This window comes from Marmota marmota, unplaced genomic scaffold (assembly GCF_001458135.2).
Source record: "Marmota marmota marmota unplaced genomic scaffold, marMar, whole genome shotgun sequence".
NCBI lineage: Eukaryota > Metazoa > Chordata > Mammalia > Rodentia > Sciuridae > Marmota > Marmota marmota.
In genome coordinates, this window is record NW_026000241.1 from 12289406 (window position 1) to 12306519 (window position 17114).

Consider the following 17114-nt stretch of genomic DNA (forward strand, 5'->3'; position numbering starts at 1 on the left):
TCTTGGTTCTTAAGTCTCTTAACACGACTCCCCAGAAGGCAGTTGGTAATGTTTGTCTGGGAACTGGTTTCACAGATGTGCTCACATATGTGGGAAATCACATACATGCAAGCGTTTTTCACTCCAGTGCTGTGATAGCGGAAGATTAGAACTGACTCCATGACCATCTGTACTGTTTGCACTGTGGTAGGTGTGCACAGTGGAACAGGGTGTAGCCCTCAGAGGGGAATCAGATTTTGACTGGGAAAGTGTCTCATCATAAGATATCTCATGTAGGAAGAAAGGGAGGCTATTGCAGCACGGGCAGTGCATGCCTTTCACTTTCCCCAAAAGAGATGAACACCCTCAAGTCTGAGAAACCCATCTCCTTGATGATGAGAAGACACTAGTCAGAAAACTAGGGTGGTTTCCATCATTTGAATTTATTTTATTGATACTCGTTCGCGAATAAAATTTTATTGATTTTTTGATGCATTACAACTCACTTTTTGGTAGTGGTTGCATAATGTTGATCATTTAATTTACTTACTATACTAAATACTGCAACCTCTGAATTGCCCATTTTTACACTGGTGTTCCTGATGGGTGGGTCCTCTCTGAATACATAAAGTGGTCCAATCAGTCCATGGTTTTTCATATTCCTTTGTTATTCAACCTATTGCTTTAAAATACATTCAAATAAAAAGGTGTAAGTTACTTGCAGAGTACGGACACACTAGGGTGAGGGGAAATTGAGAACATAACCAGTGCTCTCACAGTCAGAGGACAAGTGGTTTTGAAATCATGGGACCGAAGCTTGCTCCACCGGGACTTCCTCAAAGAATCCTTGGTGGACGTAAGGTTAAACTCACTCAACTGAAGCTCACATCTTTAGCTGGGAGGGAGGGCACAGGATGACAATTTCAGGTATAGAGGATATTATCCTTCCACAAATATCCGGAACAGGTGGTCATGGAACACCTTGGTGGGCAGTATTCCCAGATTAGAATAAATAAATTATCTGCTTGGATTGCAATGCCACAGACACACAGACTGGAGCTGGAAGGGTATTTGCTTAAAATACGGCACACACGGGTAATAAATAAAAGTTCACAACTTACTCGGCTACAGCAACAAGACCAGGCTCTCTTGTTGGCTTGTGGTTCTTTTCATAAGCACCTCTAATCTCTCCCTAAGCACAAAAGGAGGCACAAGGAGACAAAGGGCTTTGGGGGGAAGAAACTATCTCATTGTGTTTTGAAACAAGAGGGCAAATGTGTGGACACTGAATGGCGACCCCATGAGTAAAAGTGGGTTGCCCATTTCAGAGCCAGGGCTTGAGCCAGCCGAAGGCCGATGCCCGATTCCTGTCCTGACCAGATGGGTACGGTTTAGCTGGGTTTCTTCTCCTTTACCTTTACTGTTGAAAATTTTCTTGAAGAACCCTTTTTCCTATCCCCTTTCCTCAGTCCTGCTGTTAGAGTTGTCTTGGGTCTGGCCTTCAATCAACCTGCTTGTGACACTGGGTCCCAGAAATAAGCTGCTCTCTCATTAGCAACTCGGTGTGTTTGAAATTTGCATTTTGGTGTCATGGAACCAAACAGACAACAGACACTGCCGGTACCATTGCTTCCCTGCATGTATAAAAAAAAAATGGAAAAAATAAAACAAAACGTCACACAGAACACAGAGGGACTGCTGAACAAAGCGGTGGGAGTGTGAATACATTCTCTTCCGGGTCAGCCTTGTGGTCTGACAGCTGATTACAAAACACAGGATGACTTCAAGTTGAAGGCATGAAAACAAAAGATCACACCTAGAAAAGCAAAACAACGGTCCACTGAGGCAGAGTAGTGACGGTCTTGAAGAAGCTGGGCCACCCGTAAAAGAAAGAAAAGCTCTCGATTGTGAAAAGCTACAGCCAGGTGCGTGTGGCCAGGATGGAGGCCCCTTAGGCTCTTAGGGTGGGCGAGGCATCCAAGGACCCCCCGGGGCACCAGATGCATTATGACCTGGGCCGCTTGACAGCCCGTGGGGTGCGGTGGGGAGCTGTCAGACACCGGATTCACTGGTTCCTATCCATGGGATAAGAACACACTTGGGAGTTTCAGTGCTTCTCAAAAGGAAAGAAGAAAGGACACCACCATTCCCAGACTCCACAGGTAAAGTCCTCACCAGAGGACAGCGCAGGGACACTTCCTGTGGAACTGGAAGAAAGGGCGGGGCAGACACAAGGTCTCCAAGTCCTATGTACACACTTTTTACAAAGTTCCACTCTTCCCCCGTTAGGCACAAGGTTGATTTGTCTAGCTCAGGAGGTGGACAGGGACGGGAAGAGGGGGAGAGTGCACTGCAGGGGGAAGGGGAGGCAGGGAACAGGGTGGAGAATGCCCATCTCCTCCGGGGCACAGGACCCCCAACCTCACCGCAAGCTAGTTTGTTTGGGGAGCTTAGCACCCATCAAGATGCCCGAGGTGAGAGTCACGGGGGCTTTCATCTGCATGCTGGATCCCACCATGGTGGGGAAGCTACGATTCCGTCGGATGCCGCTATTGAGCTGCAGTCCACCGATGGCACTGGTGACGGTGGGACATCCGAGAGGCAGGCCCTCAGGTACCAGGCCTCCAGGAACAAGGGCTTGTGCTGGCCCCGGGGGCCCACAGAGGAGAGGTCCCTGATCTTCAGTCAAGGTGGGGACATGGGCTCGCCCTGAGTTCACCACTTTGGCCACCCCAAACCTCCTAACTTTGTCCACGAGGTTGAGGTTGGAGACGGACACGTCTGTCTGGCTCTCGCTGCTCCTGACGTTCTTCTTTTCTCTCACCTCCCTCAGGATGGAGCTGGCTGGCTTGGAAGCCAGGAAGTTGTCGTAGGGAGGGCTCGTGCACTTGAACTCAAAGGAGGGCGGGGAGGACGTGGGTGTCTGCATAGGCGAGTTCGGAGGGGTAGAGGGGATCACGGCCATCTTGGGAGTGTAGGAGTGCAGGAGGGAGCCCCGGGCGGCCCTGTCCCAGCTCTGTGGGTCATACACAGCCGCAGAAATGCCCCGCTCCTTTAGCAGCCACACCAGCCCCAGGGATGTGCTCATGGTGGTTGTGGACTCCCGGATGTTAGTGAAGGACTCGGCCAGGCTCAGTCTCCGTGGAGTGCACGGCGTGGCCACTGGTGTGGACTTCAAGTGGCTAGTGCTGCCACAAGCTGGAGTCGGGGCCGAGTTAAGGCTGAAAAGAAAAGACGACAGGTGGTGACCCATCAGAAATGCCCGTGAGCACCATGGGAAGGGTCAGTGGTCATTCCACAAGGTGGACCTGGGATATAATAGGAGGACTCCCTGCAATGGGAGCCCCAGACACCTCTGTCCACATCTGTTCCTTCCTCTCACCCATGGAGGCTTGGGAATCCCTTAAGTAGGACCCTGGTATGAGTTGATGGAAGGTGCCTGTGATTCCCTTTGCTCTCCTCTGGTGGGTGGTGTAACTGTTCCCCTTGCAGACCAAGAAACAGCCTCCAAGGTTAGGTGGCTTCTTAGTCACGCCTGGGTATTAAGTGGATAATCCCAGATTTAAAGTCTGAGTGACCCCAATGCTCTCAGATGGGGAAAGAAGTTGATTGGCAAAGAGGCCTTCCTCCCCCACCAAATCCACTCAAATTCCAGTGTTCCCTCCTAATCCCTACTTCTCCCTCAGGCAAGACACTAACCAGAACTATGGGATACAACGGCTTATTTTGGAAACAGCAAAAATGGCCCCAGGGGTGGGCCAAGGCCAGGTGGCGAGCACCTCAGCCTCCTGAACACCAGGACAGTGCTCTCTCCTCTGCACCTTGCTGCCCCTCACCACCTTCACATGCTGTCCAAACCCATTTTGATGAGCGGAGTTATGAGGTCAGTGGAAGGAAGCCATGCCCTGTATTATGGGACCTTCATCTACAGAGTTTCCCAGCTTCAGGCCCCCGAGTGACTAAAGGAAAGCTGAAAGACTCTTCCTTCACTCAGTGTCATGCTGAGGACCCCTAGGGGCCCAGCAGCTGGGGTCCAGCTGCAACAGCCACTAGGACAAAGAAGTCTACAGGAGGGGAAGCAGGGGGAAAGGCTTTTCTGTCTGCTTATGAAAACAAGGAAGACTGATTTTTAACAGCTGCTCCAGGGATTGGGGGGCGCAAATAGGCACGAGCCCTGCCCTGCTTCTGAATGAGCAGCCAAGGGCAAAGGAGTACCTCCTTCCAAAGGTCTCCTGGGACCTGCCCTCCGATTTGGCATAGGCAGGTCAGGTGAGAGTCCCCAGCCTGGCCAGGGGAGGCCCAAATACCATGGGCAGAGCACCAACCACGGAAAGGGAAGGTAGGGGACCCCTTCTGGAGCAGGTCCCTGGAGTGACCAAAGGGGCCCTTCCTGGGGAAACAGTTCAACAGGAAATACAGGCTGGAAACACCATGTGGCTCCACACTCAGGTGACCTCACCACTGGCCAATCAGCAAGGGCAGTGACCATAGAACAGGCCCATCTCCCACAAGCTAAGGAGGGAGTAAGCTGGCCGATCAGGAGTACTCTGAGAAATGTGAGATTAGAAACCACAGCATATTCCTGTGGTTGAAAATGTGGATTTTGTAAAGGCACAGGGAGAATTTTACAAATATTGATGTATCATTAAGACAGGGTTTAAAAAAAAAAATTCTAGACTCAAAACCTTGTGTGACCATCCTCAGGGAAATTTAATTGTGTTTCTGGCTACCTTTCTTTCCAACTCTGGTAAGAAAGCCCTTCCATACTCCTGACTTCCTATGGTTTTCCTGGTCTAGGACATAGCTGGGTGGTCTTCCAGATGAAGATCCACTTGGGTGCAGTCTGCATCCTGAAGCTGTAGTCAGAAAGGGCATCTAGTTGCCCTGCACCAGCCTTCACTGGGGAGCTGAGTTCTGTGGCTTTAAAGACAGTCTCTTCCAAACACAGAGCCACAGGATGGGAAAACCAGGTTCTTCTGGGCCAGAGGGGAGATGGAGAAGACAGAACTAAAATTTAGAGATCCACAGGATGAGACCTTCGGGTTAGGCCTGTATTAGCACTGGCACTCGACTTGCTGGGGCAGTTTAGAGGGTTAGGGGTGTGGACGGTCAAGGCTCTGTTAGCCAGGCACAACCACAGAGACACATCCAAGCCTAAGTCCCCAGGTTAGTGGCGGCCACGCGTGCACACACAGCTCTTTCCATGTGACCTGCCAGGGCAGGCACTGCTGGCCGTGTGCTCACCCCCTGCCTCGCCCGTGGGCTCAGACTCTCTGCCCTACATCTCCTCTCAGCTCAGCGGGGCACAGGGCTGCTTCGTGGTCCTCCTCACATGACCTGTGGAGAATTATTCATAGTTTAAGGTGCTCCTGGGGGTGGCTGCTCCCTCCAAGCTGGCCCTTCTCACCTCCCTCCCTTTCAGCCTTACCTTCCATAAACCTCAGGATCTTGCTTGATTGTACCACAGAGGGAATGGCTCAGGGGGGCATTCTGCTATGTTGGGGAGACCACTTTCCCTTTCACTGGAAGGTGTGGAGGGAAGTTGTGCAGCTGATCAAGCCAAACAGACCAACCCACGACATACAAGGCCTCTTGCCAGATGCCGCACCAGAAGGAATTGACCATGCTGGGCTCTGGCTTGGTCTTGGAGACTCCTTTTTATCATTTGGGTCATTATAGTCTGGCTGTGGTGCATGGTTCCTGGGGCCTGTTCCAGAGGTACAAGGGCTTCCACAGAGCTCCGTAACTCCACCATGAAAGAATGCCATGCTCTACTGGCAAGCTCTGGGGCAAACATCCAGCAGATTTGGCTGCAGGTCTGTTGGATATCAATTGTTCGCCTGTTAAGGAAGGGGCTGAGAATACATTCTAGGGCCAAGAAAAGGGCAATGAAAGGTGGGTTGAGGTTTCTCCACCTGCGCTGCATCTGAATCAACAGGAGCTTCAATTCAAAAGCAAAGATCTGACTCAGCACAGGTGACTATAAATGCTCCTAAAATGCTCAAGCTGGCTAGAGTTGGCTTTTGAATGAGCTCCTTGACCTCACTTTGCTCCATAGGAAGCCTTGCAGGAAAGGGAGTGCCCGGGTTCACCCCACCTCTGCCCACCAGGGGCCAGGGACCCTTACCTTGGTGTGACCCGCGTGAGCTCGTCTGAAGGATGCAGGATGCGACAGGTGGTGAAGGTGAAGGTGGAGTTGGTCTGTGACATGCACTTCCCAGGGTGGTGCGCTAAATCGGGGAACAAAACATATTCCTTGCATCCAAGTATACCACAGTAAAAACAAAACTCCAGCACAGCCCTGAGCAGATGCAAGAAGTGATGAGCTACCTTGTTAACTGGATCTGGGTGAGGAAGGTGGTCCCTCAAAAAACGACCACATTTTTGAGCACTGGTCTGCAGAACATCGGATCCCAGCTTCCGGCCCAATCCAGACAGGGTTCCTCATCATATTCCTGGGCCAGTAGTGGATCCAGTTCCAGGGGGAGGTACTAATGGGCCTTGGGGGTAAATTTGGTTTTCCTCCACAGAGGTCAGGATCTGCTTTCTTCTTTTGTTGCTTTACATGGGCAAACAGGTGCCAAAACTCGGCCCAGGGGAGGGGATGGAGCGGGCGGGGAGAGGCACTTGGCACCTGGCAGTTAGGCAAGGCTTGTGGTGCTCCCTTTTCTGCTCACACAAAAAGGGGCGCGGGAAGCTGGCTCCACTACTGTCCACCTGTGATTGACATGGTGGGAGGTGGCGATCTCAGCAGCCTCAATAGCAACCTGGCAAGAGTTCCAGAGATCAGGGCCCTCTGGGGTGCCCCAGCTCCAAGAAGTGTCTGACACACAGTGGTGCAAGTGGCATCACTGCTCCCTCCTTGACACCTCCCCCTGGCTCCTTTCTTGCCATTTCTAGGATGTCTGATTTCAAGTGAAGTCGAGAGAGCAATAAGGGTTCCTCAATTTATTTCCTTTTAATGTTCTAACAGGTTGTTGTTGAGGCGGCTGAAGATTGTGGTCTGGAGCAAAGTAAAATCACAGGTATTAAGACCATGCATCAGAAAGCTGGTGAAGGAACAAGTAGTTATGAGACATCATGATTGTAGAGGTCATCCTCATTCATAACTCAAGCATTAGGGGAAAAAAAGAAAAAAAAGAGGCTGCACCAAAAAGCATGCACAATGATGTCCTGGGATGATCTCCCCGACCCTCCCCACCCACCTATGCCTCTGCAGCAGCTCAGCCCCCCAGAGACTTCCTGGGAGAAAACGGATTAGGATCTCAGAGGCCATGAGGAGTCAAAGGCCAGGAAGATTCCAAAGGCTGTGAACTAGAAACTTCTAGCTCCTTATGGGACGTTTTCTCTCGGGTTTGACAAAAAAAAAAAAAAAAAAAAANTGACAAAGCCAAAGCACAAAAATGGTGAGCGGGGCCAGAGGAGCAAGGCAAGACTGCTGGGCCCCAACTGTGGTCTGGTCGGGCTCTGTGTGTCAAAGGAGGCTCCCGTGGCCCCTGGCACGGCAATCAACCCCACAGCCACTGGGAGCTCCAGGCAAATGGGAGGGAGAGGGAAAAATAAAAAAATTTAAAATAGCCTTTATGAATCTTTGTTCCTCAAGCAATAAATGCAATGGTTCAGGAACTCAGATAACCGAGAAATTACTGCAAGCCAAACAAAAATGGACGAAGCTATGAAGAGAAGGCAACCGAACAATCACGATTCTCTTGCTGCAATAAGGTCTAGAAACAGAAGCAGCAGAAGGCCTGGAAAAGCCATCCCAAATATCAGGGATGATGGGTTATTCAGGAAGGAGAGGGGGAAAAAGCAGTCAACAGGTAGAATTAAGACAAAACAGTTGAAAGAGAGAGAACATTAAAAAAAAAAATCAAATAAGGCAAGGCTGAATTTAACATTAGAAATGTACCCCCATTGAAACACATGGCCAGAATATCAAATGAAAAGGTCACAAATGCACACTTTCTCCTCCACCCCATTAAGTATTAGATCTTTGATCACAACAGGTAGTATAAGGATGTTTTAGAGATACAGTTGCATCAACAGAAGCAAAACCCATCTTAAACAAATGGGTTTTGGGGATAAGAAAAGGCTGCTAAAAATTCAGAAGTCACCACTCCCCAGAGCAATGGATAGCTTTAGAAGATCAAGGAAGATCAACGAGGGTCAAAAGTGCCAAAGCGGGAGATTCGGCCCCTCCAAAATACCACTGGGATGCCTGGATGCGGGAGCTCTCCCGTGTCATCATGGATGGCCTGGCCGCTGCTGCACCTCCCTTCCTTGGGATGACACAACACAGAGACAGTGAGTCACCTGGGGATGGGCTTGCCGGAGCTCCTCGTGCTTGCCACAGAGAAGCAAAGGGATGCTTGCTACAGCCCTGGGTGCAGGAAGAGAGAAGATTCCCAAACCAAGAGACAAGTAAAACCTTCTTCTTGGCAGGCAGCAGGGGCTCAGGGTGAGGGTTCACTCTGGAAGTCACCAAGACTATTTCACACACCAAAGCCCCTGCCCCTCTAAACAAGTTCTTTTCAGAAAATGGTAATATGGGTTCATCTCATGCTACTCACTTTGGGGACACGAAGGACAGGACTTCTTAGAATTAATGCTTTCTCTACTTAAATTCTTCCTCTCTCTCAACCTGACAAGAAGGCTTCTGGGTGCTACAGTGGATGAAGGAGGTATTACACTTGATCTCAGTCAAAAGGCTGAGATGCGATTAATGTGCAGAGATTAAAATGTATTAATTTACATTTACCAATAAAGAGCCCCAGACTTTTCTTAAATTCAATTGCTTTTCCTCTCCCTGAATTCTGATGCTGATACAGAATCTGGTAAGTTTTTAACTCAGTTAATCCTCGATTATTCAAACTCTTCTACACTGGCAAACTGTAGGTAGTTAGCTTGCAGGTTTTTTCTTCTGAAAACACATCACACATAAGCACGCGATTTTGGTGAGCAGCAGGTACACACACTGAGGGCTTTCTACGGCTGAGAGTCACCCTTCTCTCCTGTTCTCTGATGCAACCCTGGTGCGTTTTCTGCCTGGAGTAAGTGGCGCTGACTGCCCATGCTCCATGATGCCTGGTCCTGACTGGAGAACTGAGTAACTGGGATTCTTTGGCTGCCACCAGTGGTAGTAACACAGCAGTAGAGTTGCCATATAAATCTGGATGGCTGCTGCCTTGTGGAGCAATCAGGCCTCCTGAAGACTCAGGCTAGAAAGCCCACTGCCTCTCTACAGCCCAAAACAGAGGAGAGGAACACACACAAGGCTGGGGTGCTCTGGTGGGCCCAGAATCTCCACAATGGCTGAAGGACGACTCCATCTGCTTGCCCACAAAACACATTGACTCATACATTTTAATCAGTCCCAGTGGCGCTCCCCTCCCATCCTCTGGGAAGGGCAAATTTGAAACGTGCTAGGTTCAACAAAAGTTTTTTGCTCTCTAAAAGCCAACACAGAATCTAGTCCTTAAAAGAGCCCTGCCATGAGACACAGAGTTATGGAAGAGAGCAACTTCACTGGGTGTGTCTCTAGGGAGATGCAGCACACACCCAGCTGCTTCAAGAGAGGTCTTTGAGATGGAGAAATACTGGCCATGCCATGCACCCAAACCATTTTTTTTAAAGGCACATAAATAATTTCTAAAAACACCTGCGGTGCAAATTTCTTTTCAAATGCATCTCAAAATCTTGGACAAGAAAAAGGGACCCTGTCTTTGTGGTGCACGGAGGCCTTCTATTTTCTCTTCCCCACTCTTCATGGAAAGGACCAACTTATATGAAATGAAGGAAATGACCTTGAGCTTTTTTCCTTTTCTTAACCTGACCATGTAGTGTTGAAGCTGTTGTCAGGACTTGGGTCTTTGTAATTTCTATAAATTCATAACCAACATACGTATGCGCTCCTCCCTGCACCGGTTATTCCAGTAGCTGCCACATCAGGGGTGGCACCCAGGGGCCAGGCTTTTCTATCCAAGCAAAAACAAAGCTACTGTCAGTAAAAGCCACTGTCAACCCAACGTAAAGGCATGGCTTGAACTAAGCCCTAAGAATATCAGTACATCTTTTTAAAATGCTTGGCTTGTAATGAATTTTGAATTTTGCTTAAGGGGGAGAGGAGGGGAGAAGAAGGATATCTCCCTGCCTGTCAGCTACATGAGAAATAGCTCCCTTTCCATTAACCTCTCCCCCCCAACAAAAAAGGCAAAGCAATGCCTTAGAATTTCTGCCTAAAAGACTAAAATACCAGGGCATAGGAAAATGCTTTAAAGATTTTCCTGCCACTTCATTATATAACTCTGCCTATGAATTTTTCTGGGGGAAAAAAGTTCCATGATGAATTCATACACAAAAACTTCCATAAACTCTCATGTGCCCAACAATCCATCATTAATACTGATATGGTAAGAGTGATCAATGTGGTTTCAACTGCATTTCCCTTGGAGTGGGGGATATTATGAAGAGTGGGTTCAGATAAAGTGGCTCATCACTTTAAAAAAAAAATAAGATAAAAAGTCACTTTAAACTAAAAAGTACTATACAACTATATAATGATACTTTTTAAGCCCTTGTGTTCCAGGCCTCACATGGGCCAGGTAACTCTTCTCTGTTTCTCAAACATTTCTTGGACACAGCCCTGATCTGGTCCTATAACTCAGAGGAAACTCCAGGGCCCCTGCTAGTCAGGCACATGGAGATTTAAAACCTCATCAGCATAGAATCTTTTTCCAGTACAACTTATTCTTGGTTCCTGCAACATGAACAGTCTAGTCATCCTACTCCACCAAGCTATCTACTGTCTTTCATCTAAAAAGTATGTGATTTAAGAGGTGAACAATTTCACAGCACTGTGCAGAGGGCCAGAAAATCTCTCAAATGCCCCTGGGGTATCATCTAGAGAAGAGATTTTTTTAGAATGCTGTTAAAATGTTAAAAGGGCAAGTACAAAAATCTCCATGGATCCTTTGGATGTCAACAAGCTGACCTGCATGCCCTCTGTCTTTTTGTCCTTCTTTCTGTGGCTGACACCAATAAGCAGGGGAGCTCGCCTGGCTGAGCTGTCTGGAGACCTTTCCGGCTAGCGTCTTCAAAGCCAGTCCAAGAGGGCACTCCTCCCTCGCACTGAACCCTGACAGGCGAGTGCTTCCACAAAGGCCCCTCCATGTAAGAAGAGTCAAGAGCTGATGCCCACCAGTCAGCACCCATGTGGGAGCCTCTGGACTCTGGAGGGACCTCCTGTGGTTCTCCCAGGTAAGGACACCCTAAAGAAACTGCTTTTAGCAAGTGCGCTCTGCTCTGGAAGTTCTAAGCAGGGCTGACTCTATGCTGTTGGTCTTCAATTCTCTCCTTCTTCATTATTCGACTTCCAGGCTACAGTTGGCTTTCTCCGCTCTGGCTTCCCATTCACGCTGATGCAAGAGCACAGGGGCTTCCTTCGCAGGTCCTGATGTGGGTGGGTGGGGGCAGACTGCAGTAGAGCCAGGCTGGATCAAAAAGCGCTTCCTCCCACAAGACACTGGGAAGGAACTTCCCTACACCATAGACATCTGAAGGCCTGTCAACCAGTGTACCAGCCTTTTCTGTCTGGTTCTGCTGGGTCCCTGGGCCACCTTTCCTTCACGAGCTTATCTGGACCCACTTCTGTGGACATGAGTGAGACTGAAAGCAAGACAGGATACAAGCTGATGAAGGTGTACTGCAACTGGCCCCTGCCCTGTGATAAAGCTATAGGAACACATGGCTGCCAGAACTTTCTGTCTGGCTCCTTTTCCCACACTCTGTAACTGCTCCTGAACGGAATTTGGACCTATGCATAAAACAAAGATGTGACGAAAGCTGATTCTTGGCTCTCACCTCTGGTGGCCAGGTGTTGGAGACTTAGGGAAATTCTCAAGGCCTGTTTTGACCAAGTGTGACCGCCTTCCAATACCAACTTCAGGATCTCAGCCCCAGTTATGACACATCTCCATTGCAGCATCACTCACTACCAGATCAGATGCCACGGTCTGCATGATTCGTTTCTCCAGGTAAAATGGGCTCCATGTGTATAAATGCTGAATAGACTGACCTGCAACGTCTTCTGTGGGCATAGCTTTAATCCCACACTTTCTTCACCTTTAAGGATCAAGGCATCCAAGATAATTCACCTGAATGGTCCATCCGACCAGCCAACTACTGATGTAACTGTGTGAACTTAACTCTTAATCATCTGCCACATAGAGGCTCTTCCCTACACATAAAAATCTAGAATACAGAACACTGTCAGGACAAGATATGGACTGTTTCTAATCAAGGGCATTTTCTATGTGAATTAGAACAAAAAACATGTCACTGAAATAAAGTAAAACTATAATCTAAATATTGTTTAAAACAATCCATTTTAATCATCTAAATTATTTACAATACAATAACATGGATCCTTTTAAAGACATTGGATTTTTAAAAAAATCACCAAGTGATACTTCAAATAACACATTAAAATTATATTAATAAAATTTTTTCAGTGCTCAAAACTCCCCCCACCCCTGACGTGGGGCAGCAGGCTCTAGATGAAAGTGTCTAATATACAAATCTTCCCAGTTTGCCCATCACACCAGTTGTTAAGGAAAAAGATTAATCAACTTGTTTTTAAAATTTCTCCCTATGAAATTTTCCTAGACAGAATGGCGGATCCCAGGACTGTGGCTAAGTGTGGATGATGGACCAAAGCAGAGACCAGACCAGCTGGATACAAATCCCCAAACAGAGGATGCCCCAAGTCTTCCCACCGAGGCTTATCTGTCTGCCTGTGACTCACTGGTTGTATACAGAGAGTCACTTGGAGCCTTGAGGATGATTTATGTATAGAGTAAAATGCTTCCCGCATTCCAAACATCAAAATGGTTCTGTCATTCCCAACAGAGAAAAAAAGAGCCAAGTCAGAGTACATCCTTCCCCCTCTGATGAGCTTTTAGAGATGGGTCTTATCAGGAAAACAAGCTCAAAAGAACTCTAGGTCATTCAAACAATGAGACCGTCCCTAAATTACTTTTAGCCACCCAGATAATTCCTTTTTGAATTCACATATCTTGAGCCTGACCCTTCTATAGTTTCAACTGTAATTGTGCATGCCTCACCTCAAATAACATTGCTGGGATGGATTTGTTGCAGGTTTCAGTAAGGAGGGCCTAGGAAGAACGATCATTGCTTATGGTGACTTTTTAGTCCTCATGACTAGTTTCCTGGCTCCTTTCCACCAGGAGCTGCTCCCTTCCTTTTTACGTAAGCCAGTGCTTATGGTTGGGACTTTAGTCCCATCACCAGTTCCCTCTCTCCCTCTGTCCTCCAAGAGAAGTTGTTTGTTAACATGATAGCTTCTGTTCAACTTCTCGAAGATGCACCTAGTGGTGGTCCTTGAACTTCCTGGATTCACTTTCTACCTGTAAAGCTGTGGGGAGGGCACTGTCTACCCTTTCAGCACAAGTCACTCAGACACTGTTCTTCAAGGACACCTGCCTGCCAGATGGCCACTATGACAGGGGTAGGATGGATAACACGGCTAGTTGCCCTTTGTTGACTGTGTAGATACTACATAGATAAGCATCTTCATTTTTGCACAAACTTAATCTGGTAACTTAATTGCTTTAAAAAAAATCAAACCATAAATAAATCTAAATGCTAAATAACTCTCAACTTTACCTATGGCTCCTTGGAAGTTGACAACAAAGGAAAAAGAAAAGTCAGGCCCAAATCAAGTCTCTTGACCACAGCTATCAGAAATTAGCCAAGGGATGGGAGACACCACCAAGAACCTTGGTTCCTTCCTGCCTTGTGTTTTTGTGGGGAGTGTTGGAGTCTCTGCAGATGAAAATTGTGAATCACAAAGATGAATGTCCTTCCTTCAAACGTGGTGACTCAGAAATGTTACAAGGACGACAGCACCCTTTCAGTGTCTGTCCCCTTATCACACAGAGCTTTGCAGCATGTGGATCTGGGAGATCCAGGAAGAGTAAAGGGTAACTATCTGGGGCATATGGTGACCACAGACCCATGTTCTCAGGGCCCTGAGTAGAAAGCTTCCCATTCTAGGGGCAACTGAGATGTGGGTCATTCTACAAACTCAGTCTCACCTTCAGAGACTGGGGTAGGGGAGTGGGGAGGCAAGATCAGCTCAATGTCTTTTCTAGTTTCATCTAGAGACCTCTGGAAGAATTTAATGACATTCTGTTAGGGTTTATTTGGTTAATCACTTTGAAAAATTCCACTTTGAACATGTGTAAGCTAGAAAGAAAGTGACATATATGCCTTCATTGAAGTAATTAAAGTCAAAAGGCTGGTCTATCAAGTGTTGTCTGGAATCCTGAAAGTTTTCTGGGCTTCTCTTTATCTCAGTGCAACCCACAGGTAACAGATTCTGTCATTTGCTTTCAGAATGACCCAGAACTCACAATTCCCCTAGCACTGCCCAGGTCAGCCCCATTCAGTCGGGAAATCACTCTAGAATCTGCCCCTCAGACATGGGGTGACACCGATAACAGGAAGAAGGGTCCTGATGTTCTTGGGAGGCCAATAACCCACTTCTTTTTAGCAGCCTCTCCTGCTCCCATTTAAAAATCCCTGCACCTCCAAGATGGGCAGGGGCTACGCCCATTTGTTACAAAAAGGAGGCATGAGACTCTGTATTAAAAAACAGAACGGCACAATGGGAATGCTTTAATTGTCACCCACACAGACGAGCGGAAGCTACAGACAAAGAGCCACTACAGATGATGCCCGGAACAGAAGTGAGAATGGCCCAGAACTCTGCCTCTGGTAAAGGTGCCAGGTTTACAGGACTTATTGTGGTGCCCTCACCAGACCCCTCCTCCTCCTCCTCCTCCTCCTCCGTGGCTGCTGGCATCTCCTGCATCTCCTCTGGGGAAGCCTGAGGCCGGCTCGGGTAACTTCTGCTGCCTGAGACAGTCACGTGTGCTCGGGACCTCTCACCTGAGGTCTCTGGGTGCTGAACTGGCGTGGAGGTAGCTAGGCCCGGGAGAGAAATGTGGTCACCTGTGTCATCTTCTTCAAAGTCGTTAAGGCAGTACACTTCATCCAGGTCAACATCCAGTGTCCGGAAGCCCTTGGTGACCACACCGGGACGGGGGTCCAGGATGCCCCCAAGGTGAGGCTGGGCCAGCTGCTGCCAGTGGTGAAGGGTGGCAGAACCTTGCAGGAAAAAAAAAGAGAGAGAGAGAGAGAGAGAGAGAGAAGGAGGGAATAAGGGGGAGATTTAGGATGGAGTCTAAGACGCTGTGGCAAGGATAACAGCACTGGGACAATTCATCTTTTTCAGGGTCTGTCCCCTTATCACACAGAGCTTTGCAACATGTGGATCTGGGAGATCCAGGAAGAGTAAAGATGCTTAGTGTGAACCCAGGGTAGGGCCTAGCCTGCTCTGGGACTGCAGAAGGCACATCAGTATAGCTGCCTTAGCTCTTCCTGCTGTGAAATAGTCACTAATCCCCACCACACCCAGAGGGGGCACCAATTTAAGCAATCGACCTTTTATTTGTGGGGGGGTGGTACTAGGGGTTGAACCCACGGCATCACACATGCCAGACAAAAGCTCTAGCACTGAGCCACACTCCCAGCTTCTTAATTTTTATTTTGAAACAGGGTCTTGCTAAGTTGCCCAGGCTGACCTCAAACTTGCAAACCTCCTTCAGCCTCCTGAGTAGCTGGTATTATAGGTGTGCACCACCATGTTGGGCTCAAACAATTTTTTAAGTAAAATGTTACACTGTATGTCAAGGATGTTTGGTGATGCTCTTTATTTTAATCAACCAATGCCAACGCCCCAAACCAACACAGATCATTTTACAAATACAAGAGGGAAAAAACAAGGGGCTGGGAGTGTATATATACCAATTCCGTGCCAAATCCACCCCAGGAGACACACAGAGTAAAGCAAAAGGAAATTAAAGCACATGGAGGTAAGTGGTAGTCTGATTGTCACCTCCTTTACTTGGGTTTTCTGCATTCTGCCAGCAACCTTGAAAGGCTGCAGGGTTAGGGAGGGGGAACAGGGTTGAGAGAGGTGTGATTTAAGAACACGGTAAGTCTGCACAGAGGTCTAAAGCCGAGCAGCCAATCTCTTCAGTGACACCAGACCCTGGGACTCAGATGACATTGTGGAAGGTCTGTAATAACACCGGAGTGTGTCTTTCAGGACTTCAAGGTGTCCCAGGTGCGGTACAAAGATAAGTGTTCCAAGGCCAAGCATGCTTGGGAAACCTAGGTTCAGAGGTGTGTTTGGGGAAGAACATCTCAGAACATCTCACCACCTGCTCTGGTGGCCTGAGTTTCTGCCCAGCCTATTTGATAGAACAAGCCTTTTCTCCCCTTGAAACACTTAGTCATGCCTCACATGAAACCAGCACTCTGGGGCCAGCCTGGGAGACTGGGAGTTCTGGATCTACTATATAAGGACAGGAGTCACCCAAACATAGCCACATAAATAAATACCCAATGCTCAAGACAGAGATGTTTAGAGAGGCATTGAAAGTGCTCTTAGACACCCACCTCAAGATCTGCCCCAGCCGTAAATGTGCACAGGTAGGAAGGCAACCCACTTAACCTGCATCTACTGACTATAAATAAAAAATATTCTATGTGCAAAAAAGGAAAAAGATAACACAGAGGTGAACATAACAAAAGAAGTTATATCCCAGACCTGTCAGAACATCTAAAGCAGTTGTTCTCAACTGGGGACAATTCCGCCTGCCCCCCACCCCCCGCCCCAGGGAACAGTTGCCCAAGTCCGGAGATATTTTTGGTTGTCACAACTGTGAAGGGAGAGAAGGATGCTTATGACACCTCCTGGGCAGAGGCCAGAGATGGTGCTGAACATCCTAAAATGCACAGGACAGTTCCACCACAAAGAAAGATCCAGTCCCAAATGTCACCAGCGATGAGACTGAGAAGCCCTGTTCTGGAGCTGTGGTTCTTAATGTTCAGATCTCCTGAGAATCTGAAGGAGGCCGCAGACCCTAAAGGGAGCGCATGTGCCAGCAACGCTATGCAGATATGGTCAGGGATTCGGGGGGATCCCAAGTCCCCAGTGCCACAGCATCTTGTATCTTGATACAAAGCTACCTTGTATCGAGACACAT

General features: G+C 48.1%; 1 protein-coding gene across 14 annotated transcripts in view; it reads right to left on the bottom strand.

The window, feature by feature from the left end:
• Nucleotides 1–403: 403 nt before the first annotated feature.
• Nucleotides 404–17114, bottom strand: part of Trak1 (trafficking kinesin protein 1) — a 173179-nt gene continuing 156468 nt past the window's right edge. For 7 of the 14 annotated variants that reach the window (XM_048795507.1, XM_048795506.1, XM_048795498.1 and 4 more), the window contains 3 exons: nucleotides 14818–15168; nucleotides 6107–6209; nucleotides 404–3200 (listed from right to left, as the gene is read on the bottom strand). In XM_048795507.1, the coding sequence (XP_048651464.1) occupies nucleotides 2402–3200; nucleotides 6107–6209; nucleotides 14818–15168 (1253 nt within the window). In that variant the 3' untranslated portion in view covers nucleotides 404–2401. Of the gene's footprint in view, nucleotides 3201–5223; nucleotides 5317–6106; nucleotides 6210–12343; nucleotides 15169–17114 lie in introns of those variants that run through there. The other 7 variants (XM_048795510.1, XM_048795503.1, XM_048795509.1 and 4 more) reach the window with 4 other exon arrangements.